The sequence below is a fragment of the Astatotilapia calliptera genome, chromosome 16 (assembly GCF_900246225.1).
Source record: "Astatotilapia calliptera chromosome 16, fAstCal1.2, whole genome shotgun sequence".
Classification (NCBI taxonomy): Eukaryota; Metazoa; Chordata; class Actinopteri; order Cichliformes; family Cichlidae; genus Astatotilapia; species Astatotilapia calliptera.
In genome coordinates, this window is record NC_039317.1 from 9702414 (window position 1) to 9717450 (window position 15037).

The 15037-nt window shown below is 39.6% G+C and overlaps 1 protein-coding gene and 1 long non-coding RNA gene across 2 annotated transcripts; both read left to right on the top strand.

The window, feature by feature from the left end:
• The first annotated feature begins 4433 nt into the window (after positions 1–4433).
• On the top strand, positions 4434–5141 carry LOC113008513 (uncharacterized). The gene is made up of 3 exons (XR_003270028.1): positions 4434–4464; positions 4877–4948; positions 5057–5141. It is a non-coding gene; the product is annotated as an uncharacterized LOC113008513 (long non-coding RNA).
• Positions 5142–10327: 5186 nt separating this feature from the next.
• Positions 10328–11427, top strand: LOC113007359 (G2/M phase-specific E3 ubiquitin-protein ligase-like). The gene is made up of 4 exons (XM_026143810.1): positions 10328–10411; positions 10524–10738; positions 10859–11126; positions 11269–11427. Exons 2-4 carry the CDS (start codon positions 10530–10532, stop codon positions 11425–11427), a joined length of 636 nt encoding a protein of 211 aa, XP_025999595.1. The 5' UTR covers positions 10328–10411; positions 10524–10529.
• Positions 11428–15037: the final 3610 nt, after the last annotated feature.

Below are 15037 nucleotides of genomic sequence, written 5' to 3' on the forward strand. Positions count from 1 at the left end.
AATGAAGATGGTTGTTGCTTTGCGGGAATGTTCCACAGTTTTATAGCATTTTGATTGAATTGTGTGACTGTTGTGCAAGTTGAAAAAAATGCATCCAATTGTTGTCAATTGTTTTATTGATGATGGCTGCAAAATAAATTTCCCAAAAGTGATATTTTCCTCACTTGTCTTTTCTGAAGATGTATTTTTGCATGTTTAGGTGTAGGCATAGCAGTAAGAAGTTTGCAGGTTTATGATTTAAACTTTTACATTAAAACATAAAAATACAGCATAGTAATAGATTTTATGTATAATATACAGAGCAGCTCCACTTAAAATCCACAGTTTCACAGTTGTTTTATCAGTTCAAATTTGTTTTTTGTTTGATATTTCCCTGTTAATTTTACAATTTATGGATCCACAATAAGCAATTATTACATGTAAAAAAAATACAGGAAATATTCTATGAATATACAACAATTGTTGTGTGAAATTAACTTCTTTTTTGTAGATTTAACAGTTGTGAGTTTCATTCACTGTAAACCAGTTTACATATTTTGTATGTAAAGCTATCCTGGCTCAGCTTCGGCGCCTAACAAGCTCATCACTAGACCCACTTCAGTTTGCCTACCGGCCTGGCATTGGAGCAGATGATGCCATCATTCACCTCCTACATCGTTCCCTCGCTCACCTGGAGACTGCTGGAAGCACTGTGAGAATCATGTTCTTTGATTTCTCCAGTGCCTTCAACACCATTCTTCCCTCGGTTCTGAAGGACAAGCTGGAGAACTCTGGAGTGGACCATCACCTCACTACCTGGATCCTGGACTACCTCACCGACCGACCACAGTATGTGAGGACTCAGGGCTGTGTGTCGGACAGGGTCGTCTGCAGTACGGGGGCCCCACAGGGAACGGTTCTGGCTCCGTTCCTCTTCACCATCTACACTGCAGACTTCTCCCACAACTCCACCCAGTGCTTCCTGCAGAAGTTCTCTGATGACTCTGCAATAGTCGGCCTCATCACTGATGGGGACGACAAAGAGTACAGAGGACTGACTCAAGACTTTGTGGACTGGTGCCAGCTGAACTACCTCCAGATCAACGCCAGTAAAACCAAGGAACTGGTGGTAGACTTCCGCAGGCACAAGCATTCTCCACTGCAACCACTGAACATCCAAGGTATGGACATTGAGGCTGTGGACAGCTACAGGTACCTTGGTGTTCATCTGAACAATAGACTGGACTGGACTCATAACTCAGACGCCCTCTACAGGAAAGGGCAGAGCAGGCTGTACCTGCTGCGGAGACTCAGGTCGTTTGGAGTGGAGGGCCCACTCCTGAAGACCTTCTATGACTCTGTGGTGGCTTCTGCTATCTTTTATGGTGTGGTCTGCTGGGGCGGCAGCATCTCTGCTGGGGACAGGAAGAGACTGAACAGGGTGATCCGAAGGGCCAGCTCTGTTCTAGGATGCCCTCTGGACCCAGTGGAGGTGGTGAGTGACAGGAGAATGGCGGCTAAGCTGTCATCCCTGTTGGACAACATCTCCCACCCCATGCAGCAGACTGTGACAGCACTGAGCAGCTCCTTCAGTGGGAGACTGCGGCACCCACGGTGTGGGACGGAGAGATTTCGCAGGTCTTTCCTCCCCACTGCTGTCAGACTCCACAACAAAGACTTTAACTGAGCAAACACACACATCCATACATATGCAATAATACTAAGTGCAATAATCTTTTCTGGCATCGTTGTATTTTTACTCAGTTGTATATAGCATTTGTATTCTATTTTTATCTTATTGTATATTTTTATTCTATTTTATTCTACTGTATATAGTATATTATTTTATTCTATTCTGTACAGTTGTGTACTGTATTTATTCTTATCGTATTCTAATTTTTGCGTCATAACTTTTGCACTGTCCACTTCCTGCTGTGACAAAACAAATTTCCCACGTGTGGGACTAATAAAGGTTATCTTATCTTATCTTATCTACTATATTTTTTACAGGAAGTCCCTGGTAACCCCAGCTGCCAGCGTTTTCCTGTAAAAAAGAGTGGACTTTATGTTTAGACTATAATGACACTCCTGGAACATCAGCATCTGTTCTCTGGGAAGCAGGGAAAGCTGTGATGAGAGGCAAAATAATTTCTTTCTCATCAAATAAAAAGATAGAAGAAAACAAAAATATTCAGGAACTAGAAAAAAACATAAAATCCTTATGGACCAAGTCAAAATATGCAAAACAAAATTAGAATGAAATGAATTTATTAATAAAAAAAAACCTCAATTCCTTGTACAAAGACTTCACTTGCAGAATTTTGAACACAGTAACAAATCCAGTCGATTTCTAGCTAAACAGTTAAAAATAAGTGAAGAAAAAACAACTATATGTGCTGTCTGGGAACACAATATATGACCCTGAAAGAATTAACATTTTTAAGGATTACTATGAAACTTTATATTCACCACAAATAAACCCGTCTAAAAATGAAATTGATCAGTTTCTTGACAACGTAACTCTTCCAAAATTACTAGACAGTCAGGCAATGTTACTGACGCCAGGTAAACTACAGGAAACCCTGATAAGTAGCCCAATAATAAGGCTCCAGGTCCAGGTGGCTTTCCTGCAGAATTCTACAAAGAAATCTGGACATTTTTGGCACCAGTATTCCACAGAATGTTTAAGGACATCAAGGAAAATGGCAGATTATGAATGCTGCCAACATTAGTCTCCTGCTAAAACCAGGAAGACCCTGTATTTCCCTCAAGCTATCGTCTAATATCCCTTATAAATGTAGACCGCAAAATAATTAATCTGCAAAGCTCTCTCAAAAAGATTAGAGAAGATAACCCCCCCATCTAATTCATCCTGACCAAACTGGTTTCATAAAAGGTAGGCACTCATCAACAAATACAAGTAGATTACCTAATTTAATAGACTACTCATACAGTAAAAACATTGAAACCACAATATTGTCTCTAGATGCAGAAGAAGCGTTTGTGTTACGGGAGTGATGAGTAAGAGAACCCAGACGCGGATCGCTCGTTAAGATTGAACAGTGTCTTTATTTACAGTGAAGCAAATCCAAAGTAATCCATAGTGCTAAGTCCCTTCCGTGCTCCCCTCGTGTGTCCATACGACTTTCGTAAACAGTGACGTCTCTCCTCTCGTATCTCCGTCTCACTCGTAGCCTGGAAAAAAGGCAAACAGATGCGGTTAGCCTCCCTCCGCTATCAAACGTTTGTCTAACACTCGCTGAATTCGAGTCACTACCCGGCTTGGTGGAATACTCCAGCGTTGTCTGTCACTCAGCCACACCATTAAATAGTTCTGTCACAATGGTGGATGATTGGCAGCAGCTGGCGAGGAATCAGTTGCAGGTGGGACCACTCAGAGTGGCGGAACTTCCGGGTCGGACATCTCCCGTTGCTACGCAACCGCGTAACAACTACAACGGAGACAAAAACAGAGCGGGAGAACAAACACACACACACACACACACACACACACACAGGTCGCCGGTCGGGGCACCGTCGAACCTGACAGTTTGACAGAGTTAATTGGAATTTTTTATTTGCAACTTTACACAAATTTGTTTTTGGATCCTCTTTCATAAACTGGCTAAAAATATTATATAATTCCCCAACAGCTTGTGTCAGAAAAAATAACCAGACATCCTCCAGCTTCTGTCTCCTGAGGGGCACCATGGCAGGGACGCCCCCTCTCTTCCCTTCACTGTTTGCAATTTCTTAACGAACCACTAGCAGCAGCAATTAGACAGGCTACAACAATGTAATTACACTGATAAACTCGTTTTCAAGAGGTTTCAGATTATTCAATTAACTGTTCAAAATTTACATATCTTCCAATTAATTGCTCCTTCCATAATTCTTCTTCTACCCCACTACAATCTGGAAATATTAAATATTTAGTTATTAATGTGTCTCCTAGGAGGGACGATCTGATATCCTCGTGTTGGCGTTGTTCCCACATCATCATAATTAATGTTGTTCCAGGTTCAACATTGCAAGTGACCAATCACCTTCTTGTGACGTCATACTTCTGCGACTTCGAAATACCCGCCTCAAAACAAATTTTCTTCACTTGCGAGAAACTGTCCGCCGAATTTGAAGTCCTTTTAGGATACTTTTCTTTAATAAACGGTAAGCATTATACATATGTTCCTCACTTGGCTTGCTGTTTGTTTGCTAGTGATAGGCTACTTGACGACAGCATTAGCTAACCAGTGTTCTCTAGACCAGCGTTCCCCAACTTTTTTGGTGTTTCGTGGCCCGGGGGTTGGGTCAGGCCAAATTGCAGTAGCTTCCCTGATCATTTTACAAACATAAGTGAAGAAAATTTGAACTAAAAGTCCTAGGCTAATGGTTGTGTGCTGGATGCAGCACACAACCATTAGCCTAGGACTTAATTTGAACTTTTAGTTCAAATTCACAAGAGCACAAAGTGCATACTTTTTGAAGGTATGACTTGGACTGTGGTAACTATGTTCTTATCACAAAGGGTTTATAAGTTGCCACTATAAACAAACAGCATTTTCCAAAATTGAAGCCTTGTCAGAAGAATCTGAAAAATACCTTTCTGAAACCTTTTCTGTGTAAAGATTTACTCAAAAGCAATGCACACAGATTAAAACATTTCTGTCTTGGCCATCTGATAAAGAACACCAAAAATTGAGTGGTGCGTTTTGAGTCTGTGGTCTTGATTTGTTTCATGCACACTATAGACCTTAATTAATGTAAACAAAAAAATGACACTTTCTATATGTTTGTGTATCTGCGGAATTAATTACAAGTCTCACCTGACAAGCTTTCGCAATTTTGCAGTGTCATTCTTGACAGAAAAACATACTTGCCACATTCTTTTTATTTCCAGAAAAACATCTTTCAGATGTATGAGAAATTGATTGGAGCCTGTCTGGAAAACGGCAGCCACTGGACCTTGTTTGTAAGTTGCACAGATTTTGCACTCTCTCTAGTGCATGATACTTTTCAGTGTCCCTCATTAGGAAAGCTCAAGGCACAAGCCTACCATATCCATCTTTTTACAAAACAGTTTTGTGACATACCCAAGAGGACCATAGTCTATATGAATTCATTTGGAGAGTCGGAGGTCAGAAAAAGTGCGGTGTTGAAAAACTGGAGGCAATTAATCAACATATTTAACATATTTAATTTAATTGAAATCATTACCAAACGTGGTTATTGATTTCTCTATATGCTTTTTATTTGTAATAACTGCGATCTCTCAGCTCATTTGCTTCAGCAAGAGGCTGCACTGGAGAGTGGACTTTGTCACATGTGAGCCACCCACATCAACAGGATGGGAACTCATGTGGAGTGCATGTCATAATGGTACTGAAAACTATAGCTTTAACCTATATAAGTAATGTTTACATTTTTGCTGTGTGATACAATCCAACAGGAAAGCAGTTAGACCCTTGGACATTAGCCAAGTTAACGTTCACAAATATATACACACAGAGGAACTCTGAGCCCCAATGTCAGCATTAGCACAAACATGCCACTTCATACCAAATCTCAGTGTGAGGTCAGGTATTAGTCTCATTCCATTACTCTGGCTATATTTTCTTACTCATCATTACTATTAAACTTATACTTAGTCATACTCTAAATTACAATTAAGGATGATTACCTATTAACAAAATCACACCCTGATAACTCTGTTATTACACTTTGTATTTAATCATAAAAAGGCTGGATGTTGAAACCTTTTACTTCTATTTTGTATGAGCCAGGGGTCCTCAAAAGCTGATACTCTATGTCCAAAAAGTGACAGGTACCGTTTTATGGAGCAAAAAACTTAAGAGCGCATATTTTATAAATAATACCAACAATTACAAATGCAGACCTTTAATAGTAATAAGTAATCCTTTATTTATAATACATAGCAATATAAAAATAGTAACATATGAAAATATTACAATGGGCACAGATGAATTTGTATCAAAAACAGCAACCAAGCCAAAGTAATGAATAACACACATAAAAAACAACTGCTTGAGAGAGACCAAACAATTTCTTTTCATCTGTTCCTTGGCAGAAAGTTAAGACAGCTATTCAGCTTTAGGTTTCAATAAACAGAAGTAATGGATGCAGTCCCTTTGAAATGTTTACACAAAAGTCTACTTGTGCATATACTTAACTTTAACTCTTCTCTTTTTTGTTTTGTATTCCAAAATGTTTTCATTTTCTCCAGAGGATGTCTCTCTGTCAGTGGTTATCGACTGTTCACATTCATTTTCACAGACTGTTGGAATATCGATGCTGGCCAAACGTTTCTTGCAAGAATGCAATGGCCTAATTTTGCGTGCATTATCTGTCGTCTTTATTTCGTACTGACATATACCTTTGCCTACTTCTTGTTTTGTTTTTAAGACATTTGTATGCAGTTCATCTATCATTGCAGTAATGCCCTCTGGAATGAATGCCCACTGTTTAACTGTGTCTAAAACAGCATTTAGTTTTCCTACCGCATCTTCTGTGCATTTTTTGTCTGTGCTTTCAACTACAGGAGTGTCATTCAAAGTTGATAAAGGACGTTTTTCATTTGTTTAAAATGGCTACAAGTAGGGATGCACCGATACCGATACTGGTATCGGGGCCGATACTGTAAAATGTGTGTGTACTCATACTCGTAAAAGTTATGAACCGATACTAACTTATTTCATTAATCAGAGGGTGGCTTGTCATTTTTGTAGAAGTTTTTTAGATTGGCCACTAGGGGACATCCCGCGCTAAACAGGTACAGGGTTAGACGAGTCAGACTGGCAGCTCCAGATAAAAAAAAAAGAGAAACTGGAGGCTGCTGTAGCTAGGCTAAACAAAATGTCAGCAGTGGACCGGAACAGTCAACTTTAACTCAGGTTTTGGAAAAGCGATGAAAAATGTCAAGAGAAAATCCACGCGCAGTTAAAATAACAGAGGCTCTGACTCATTTTAGTCCTGTGTCCGGCAGCCTCGCCTCTGTCAGTGCGCCCCAGGGCAGCTGTGGCTACAATGTAGCTTGCTATCGCCAGTGTGTGAATGGGTGAATGACTGAATGTAGTGTAAAGCGCTTTGGGGTCCTATGGACTAGAAAAGCGCTATACAAATGCAGGCCATTTACCAATTGCAATAATTTAACAGAAGTGCTTATTTTTCACTTGAAAATTTTTTGTGGTCATTTTTATTAAGATATTTATTATCGGCAGAGAATAAAATAAAACCTGTCTTCCAATTCATTGCATTTGTGTGTGTGTGGTAGAAGTATCGGTTTTTGAACTCTGTATCGGCAAGTACTCAGATCCAAGTATCGGTATTGTATCGGTTTGAAAAAATTGGTATCGTTGCATCCTTAGCTACAAGCCACCTTCAGGCAAGCACATGTGTTATAGTGAGAGAACGTACAACAAGTGCACTGAAGTGTTTCAGCCGATGCAAAAAAACACAGATTTCCAAACAAACTTGGCATTTTCAAGTCCTCACAGTGTACAAAGTAATGCCTTTCTTTCACTGCAATTCTTGCCAAGGTAGAAATGTCTGTTTCCATGTTTGGATAGATGTCATTGTCAACCTCTGCTAATTTTGCAAGTAACACTACATGCTTGCAAAGAAGTCCTCGTAAGCCATATGTACAGTTGTAGTAGGACTCAACAGGGCAGACATCATACACTTCTCTTGACTCAAATGGGACTTGATATGCATTAACTCCATGGCTGTTCTTGACTGTAATTTTAAGAGCCCAACCACTTTCCATCAGTCTTGAAGCAGAGTCTGAAATTTGAGACAAGGTGTCAGCAAACCGGTTTTTCATGCGGCCCACATCTTGCAGGGTTTTTATGACTGAGAAGCAGTCGTCGGCCTTCCCTAGGAGCACTTCAATTAGATCATCCAGACACATATTCTTGTAGCCAGATTAAAAAAAAAAAAAAAAAAAAGGTATTTCAGGCGGTGGAAAAATCTGAAAAAAAGTTATTTGAAATGATTAGTAACTGTAATTGAAGGAATTTAAAGTTTAAATCAAGACTGTATTATTTAAAAAAAAATTGGAATTGCACACGTCTTTTATAAAGGAATGCTCTGTGCCGGTTTAGCTGGTTTAGGCAAATCCACCTACTCTGTTTTTTGAGTACTGCAAAAAACAAAGTACTTTGAGTACTTTAAATGAAACAAAGGCCTTACAGCCCACTGCCCTGTAGCTGTTTCGACTTTTTTTTCCAGCTCTGATGCAGTTGAATTTGTAATAGTCTCTTTTCCTGTCTTTACCTGAGGCAACATTTAAACATTTATAATGTCCATGAAGGGTTAATGAGTTCAGTTTTTCTAACACGACACTGAATGGGTCCTCCTGGCATTGTGACACATGCACACAAAGTTGTGTGTCTTTTCCAGTTCTTTTTTTTTTCGTCATTCAGAACACTTCTTCTAATTATATCGTGCATTTCTGGTGGTAAAATAACAAAGGTTTAATTAGTCAATATTCATTAATTCATTTTAACTTGTTTTGGGTTGTTTTCCAATACAATGTAAATATTAAATATAATATTAAAACAATATATATATATATATATATATATATATATAATATTAAACAAGCAGGGGCTAAAAGAGGCTAAACTTTCATATGGTATGTGTCTGGCAACTTTAACACGATGTCCCAGGGACAACATTTACAAGATGGCCCAGGACAAATTTGTAAATTTCTGGATTACTGTTAATCTCCATAGAATCAAGAACTCATGTCCAGTTTCACAGCTATGGACCAGTTAATTATGTTTCCAGGTGATAGTTTGATTCATAGATTCAGCACACAACCATTAGTCTAGGCCTTTTAGTTCAAATTCTCTTCACTTATGTTTGTAAAGTGATCAGGGAAGCTACTGCAATTTTGCCTGACATTGTTATCACAGCTATATTCACCTGTACATTTATTATATATCATAATATATTGACGGGAGAGCTATATTCACCTGTACTTTCATAATTAATCATAATACATTGACACGCAATTCTCTGTCTGGAGAACACTGGTTCGCAAGTAGCCTATCACTAGCAAACAAACAGCTATCCATTTCAAGGAAAACATATGTATTATGCTTACCGTTTATTAAAGAAAAGTATCTTGAGAGGAATTGAAATTGCTGAATCGGCGGACAAAAGGTGGTTTCTCGAAGAACATTTGTTTTTTTAAGGTGGGTATTTTTCGAAGTCGCAAAAGTATGACGTCACAAGAAGGTGATTGGTTACTTGTAATGTGGACCCTGGAACAACATTAATTATGATGATGTGGGAACAACGCCAACACGAGAATATCAGATCGTCCGTCTCTCCTAAGCTTGCAGATTTAACTAAATTAAACCACACCCCACTTCTAAAGAAAGTACAAGGCGATCTGACTAGATAGAAATCTCTACCCAAATCACTCATGGGAAGGGTCACAGGGGGCCTCTGGTGCATCAGCCTAACTGGGGGTCTCTTCAGCTGGCAGGGAGGTTGTTTCATCCATGCAGGAGTTCACGCTGTAGGTGGGGGAGAGATATAGGAGAGGTGGAGAATGGACTTAACCTGGATATCTATTGTCTTGTGTAGCCTGGGAGATAACTGAATTGATGATTGATTGATTGTGGGTACAGTTTCCTCTGCGGTGGGGTCAGTTGGGCTGCCCTGGGTCCTGTGGGGCTTGGCGGTGCTGCTGCCATGGGCCCCAGTCTGGATGGGCCTGGGCCCCGTTTCCTTGGTGGGGTCCAGAGGGCAGGGGTTCCTACTGGGGTCAGCGGGGGAGACCCCAGAAAGGGCTACTTGCCCTTCCCTTCCCATCCCCAACTCCCTCGCCCTTCCTGCTCCACCACACCCACCCACACATGCAGGGCCTTGGAGTGCAGGTGTGTCACCAGGGTGCAGGGGAGGCATTCCTCCTCTGTTCCCTTCTGGCTACCTGTACCTCAATTTTACTCCACAACTTAGACATCCACATTACTCACACTCTCATACATATAGGGCCTTGGGGATGGGCACATTACACGGCGTCCAGAGGACGGTCTGTGTGTTCCACCTCACCTCTGCCCACCTCTCAATTTTAAATGCATGTAGACACTGAGTGTTCTCGGGAGGGGCCGTACTGACACCTGCTGCTCTCTGGCAGGAAGCACCATGCCCTCCCGTGTTTTAAATGTACTTTAGTACAACACGCAGGACCTAATAGGAGGTGCCTGTATCTATACAGTAAAAGAATGTGAAATCAGATTCTTTTATCATATGAGTCATTCCATTTCAGTATGTACACATGATATTAAAAAAATCAAATGCATTTGTTCTGTTTAGGGAAGAGTTTTACATCGACTCTGCAGAGTCAGAAGTATCAGACCTGGATGAGGCTGTCCTGGCTTCCCCTGAACGAAATGATTCACATGTATGTCTCATGAACAACACTGCCAGAACTGCTGTGTATGTGTTTCATGTAGTCATGACCTTTCTCTCTCCCCCCCCCCCCCCCCCCCCCCCCCCCCCCCTCTTTTCTTCAGGACGAGATGGACCTTGCGACTGTGTTGAAAGATTTCCAGGAAACACATCTTGACACCAGCAATTATTGTACAATAATAGCCAGACGAAGGAAAATCCTACATAGTGCCTGCATGGCACTTTCTAAGTCATATTTTGCCTGGCATAAATTGCCAAATATTGAATTTGTTGGTGAAATGGCCGATGATTATGGAGGCCCAAGGCAGGAATTTTTTCGGTAACCCATTCCCATCTCTCCCACACAATAATAGAATGTGTGAATGTGTTTTTTGTTGTTGCAAAGATGAAATCACAATTTGACTCAATTTTTTTTATTTTTTACTATCTTTTCCTGCAGCTTACTTATGGTCGAAACTCAGAATTCCCTAGGGATTTTTGAGGGGAAGCCTGGCAGTCTGTTGTTCAGCTATAGCCAGCAGTTGCTGTCAAGCAACAAGTTTTATACGGCTGGTAAACTGATTGCTTGGTCGATAGCACACAATGGGCCAGGGCCACGGTGTATCAACAGACACCTGTTCTGTATGATGTGTGGCCAGAAGACATCTCTTGATGACTTCGATGTAGAGGTCTTCATGGACGAAGACATCAAACAGAACATAGAAAAGGTAAAGCTGTGTGCATGCTGAGGTGTAATTAAATTCAATGAAACGATGCATAGCTTAACTCATAAGTGGAACGTCTCAAAATGTAAGTGCACTTAGTGAATGCTTTAAACGTATGTATTTATGGAGGTGCCTGATTTTCAAGGTTTCCAACTTCAGCACCCTAGAAGACCTGGCAGACTTGAAAAGTTACCTTGGGGACTGGATTGCAGGCTGTGGTATCCCTGACATCTACACTGCCACACTACTTGATGTTAAGAGGATAAGGGGCAAGATTGTATCTCATTTTGCATTTCACAGGTGAGAATTTGCTAGAAAATTCCAAAGTAGTTTCCTGGTCAGGGCTCGTCTTCCCATTGTGTTCCCCCCTAATAGTTAACACTTAAACAAATCATCAATCTGCTGAGTTGATATCTGTATTGCAGTTAAGGTGGTGTTTAAATTGACAAAACAAAACTTTTTGTTTTGACAAAACTTTTTGTTTTGTTTCACAATTTTGCTATGTTGTATGAATTGAGAGTACAATCTGTGGTCAACAGGGTTGCCAGCATGATTCAGCAGTTTGTTGCCGGTATGGACTCGTGTGGTCGGTTCTGGCAAATGGTGAAGAGATGCTGGAAGCAGTTCCTTCCTGTATTTACAATTGCAGGAAATAAACTTACAAGAAACAGCTTCCAGGATCTCTTCACCATTGGATGGAGTCCAGCTGGAAGTGACAGACGTGAAAAAGCCACCATCTTTCAGTGGGAATGGTGGCTTATGGCCATTCAGGGTGAGTACATAGAATACAACACATGTCTTGTTTCTGTTTGAATTGCTTCAGGCATTTCATGTTAAATACAGTGTCCACAATACAAAATACAGACAACTAAATCGAAACAACACTTGGGTGCAATAAAACCTTAGAACTTTGCAAAATCCACCCCTTCTTAGAGCATATGAGGAAGTTTTTGACTATTTTACCTTTTAGGTGAGGTATTTGAAAGGAAACCACCTACAACAAATATTTTTTGAAGATTATTTCTTTTATCCTCTGTCATCTCTACCAGATCTTGTTTAGACTGATAGGATGTAATTTGATTTTCATTGTGATTTCTGGTAAAACATTATTTTTATTACATGACCGAAAACATCTCCTAACACTAAAATATTAAATAGTTATATTACATACTTGTATTTAAAATATGGTAAAATTTAAGATTCAATTGTATTAGCACATCTGAGAATTAAGTAAATGGTAAATGGCCTGTATTTGTATAGCGCTTTACTAGTCCCTAAGGACTAGAGTCAGTCGTTCTCCCATTCACACAATGGTGATGGCAGCTACATTGTAGCCACAGACACCCTGGGGCGCACTGACAGAGGCGAGGCTGCCGGACACTGGCGCCACCGGGCCCTCTGACCACCACCAGTAGGCAACGGGTGAAGTGTCTTGCCTAAGGACACAACAACCGGGACTGTCCGAGCCGGGGTTCGAACCGGCAACCTTCCGAATACAAGACGAACTCCCAACTCTTGAGCCACGATCGCCCCCAGTATTTTTGCAGTGTTTAAGACAGGTTTCAAATTGTGTTATTTGTGTCATTTGTTAATTAGATGCACTGCCTAACTAGAAGAACCTTCAGGTATTCCATTGACTATAACGAAACCTCCTGTATATTAGTGTCCTAGGGTAATCGAGTGGTGCAATGACAACACCCGCGCAAATGTGACATCACTAGAAAGCCAATGTACTCTTGCAAGGACAGAATGAATAACTTTAAAAAAAAAATACACATTGCATAAACAGTCCTTGACATATAGGTCTGACTTGGAGGACCAAAATTAATTTCCTGTCTTAGGAGGGCAGGATTGCTTTGAGTATTTTTTTTTTTTTAATACAATGCTTTGCAATAATGGTTTTGCCTAAAAACCTGTTTTTGACTCCAAAATAGTCATTAACGCAACTGCTCTACTATGCAGTCAGTGTAACTGATTATAAATCTACACATTGCACCTTATTTAACACTTGTATGTATTTTAACAGAGCAAGAGGTGGACCACACATTTGAAGAGCTGCTGGTCTTTATAACTGGGGCTGACTTACTTCCACCACTGGGGTTCCCACAGTCCTGCAACATAGACTTTTACGATCAGGAGTCAGGGATGCGGCGCTTCCCATACAAATCAATGTGCAGCTTATCCCTGTATCTCCCAAGAGGTGTTGCAGATGAAGATCAATTCAAAGATCTTATGAACGATGCATTAAAAGGATCCCTGGGATTTGGAAAGGTGTAGCTGCATACATGAACTGATGCTGGGAAGCTGTGGTTAAAACCTGTGGCCTTTTGGGATGAAGTTGTTATTGTAAGTGTTCTTAAAGGGGATTGCTCCTGGCACTCAGGCTTCTTAAAGATTTTACATTTTAAAAGTGTTTTTACAAATGACTGTTCATTGTGTATATAGTTATATTTATAGTCCAGTTAAGACAACTAGGGTATGCATGCATCAAGCCATGCAAAATAAGTGGTGTTCAGAAAGTTTCCAGGAAATAGTTCAAATGACAATTCATCTAGAAATATTCTTTTGGAAAATTGTTGTTTATGTTCAATTATAGTACACTGCATAGAGTGTGGGTTTTTTTATTTATTTATTTATTTATTTTCAAGATGTACAAGAGATGCCAGACAAACTTTGAACTAAAAGACACTGACTTTTGTAAAATAAAATATTGTAATGTCAGTTCTCATGGTGTCTTGTCTATTTAAAAATTAAATTTGAGGCTTACCTGTTACTGTCAAATACTGGTATTGGGTTCCATTGACGAGGGCTATGAAGTACAATTATGTGCTTAAGTCAAGGTAAAAGGTTAAATGAATTTACCCTCATCTGTTCTCAAACCAAGAACTGAAGAATCCATCTCAACTCAGAATTAAAAGTTATGAATTAATTTTACTGCTTTCGAGAACAAAGCAGTTTTAACAAACTGACTTTAAACTCCGGCGTTAACTCTGAGATTGGCACCTGGCCTTTTACTATAACCTGGTTAAAAATCAATTATGTAAATGTGGTAGAATTTGGTAGTATTGTGGTAGAATTATGTAAGAGATGATGGCTGTAAAGCTAGTGTTTTTTGTAAAAAAATAATGTCAAGATAATGAACACTGGTATTAAAATTATATTTTATACATAAGGCAATAACTGTAATTACCAAAGTAAAGAAAATGATTTGTTAGACTCAGTTTGTTGGTGAACGATGCTTAAAAAGTGTGTAGCAATTTGGACAGTCAATCCAGTGATTGCTTTGCTTTTTCTATGGTCACGGCTTACCTTCTTTATTACTGTCATTTGGCTGTACGTGACAATATATTTAGCTAAAGTTCCTTATGCTTGTTTAGGTTTCTTCCTGTGTTCTAGGTTCATTCAGCCCAACCTCAGGAAACTTGTCTGCTTGCCTACTGTCATCTCTACAAGCCTCATCATATTCATGCTGTCTGACTCCGCTGATAAGGAACCAAAATCCCTGAAATGAACAGTCGCTTTCTAGCCTATATTTTTAAGCCTCAGTTCATCCAAAAACAGGATTACACAGTGGTACATGTTTATAGATCAAACACTCTATAAATGAATGTTTTTCATTTTCCCTAATGTGTGTTCACAAAGGACACAGCCACAAGTGCTTCTACAGTGTTTGTTTTTACTTTTAGCTACATGGTGGTTTAAATAAATGTCACACATGAACTTGTAATCTCTGAAAAATAAGGGGAAAAGGTGAGATTTGAAAAATATTCCTGAGATACTGTTAACATTAAATTTGAAGGCTATTATACAGTGGTATTACTTTAAACTGAGTAAAGCGGTATTTTCATAAAAGTTAAGGTCTCCTTTTGTTTGTTTCAGAAAGAGCATACTGTCATTTACTTGCTTTTATTATT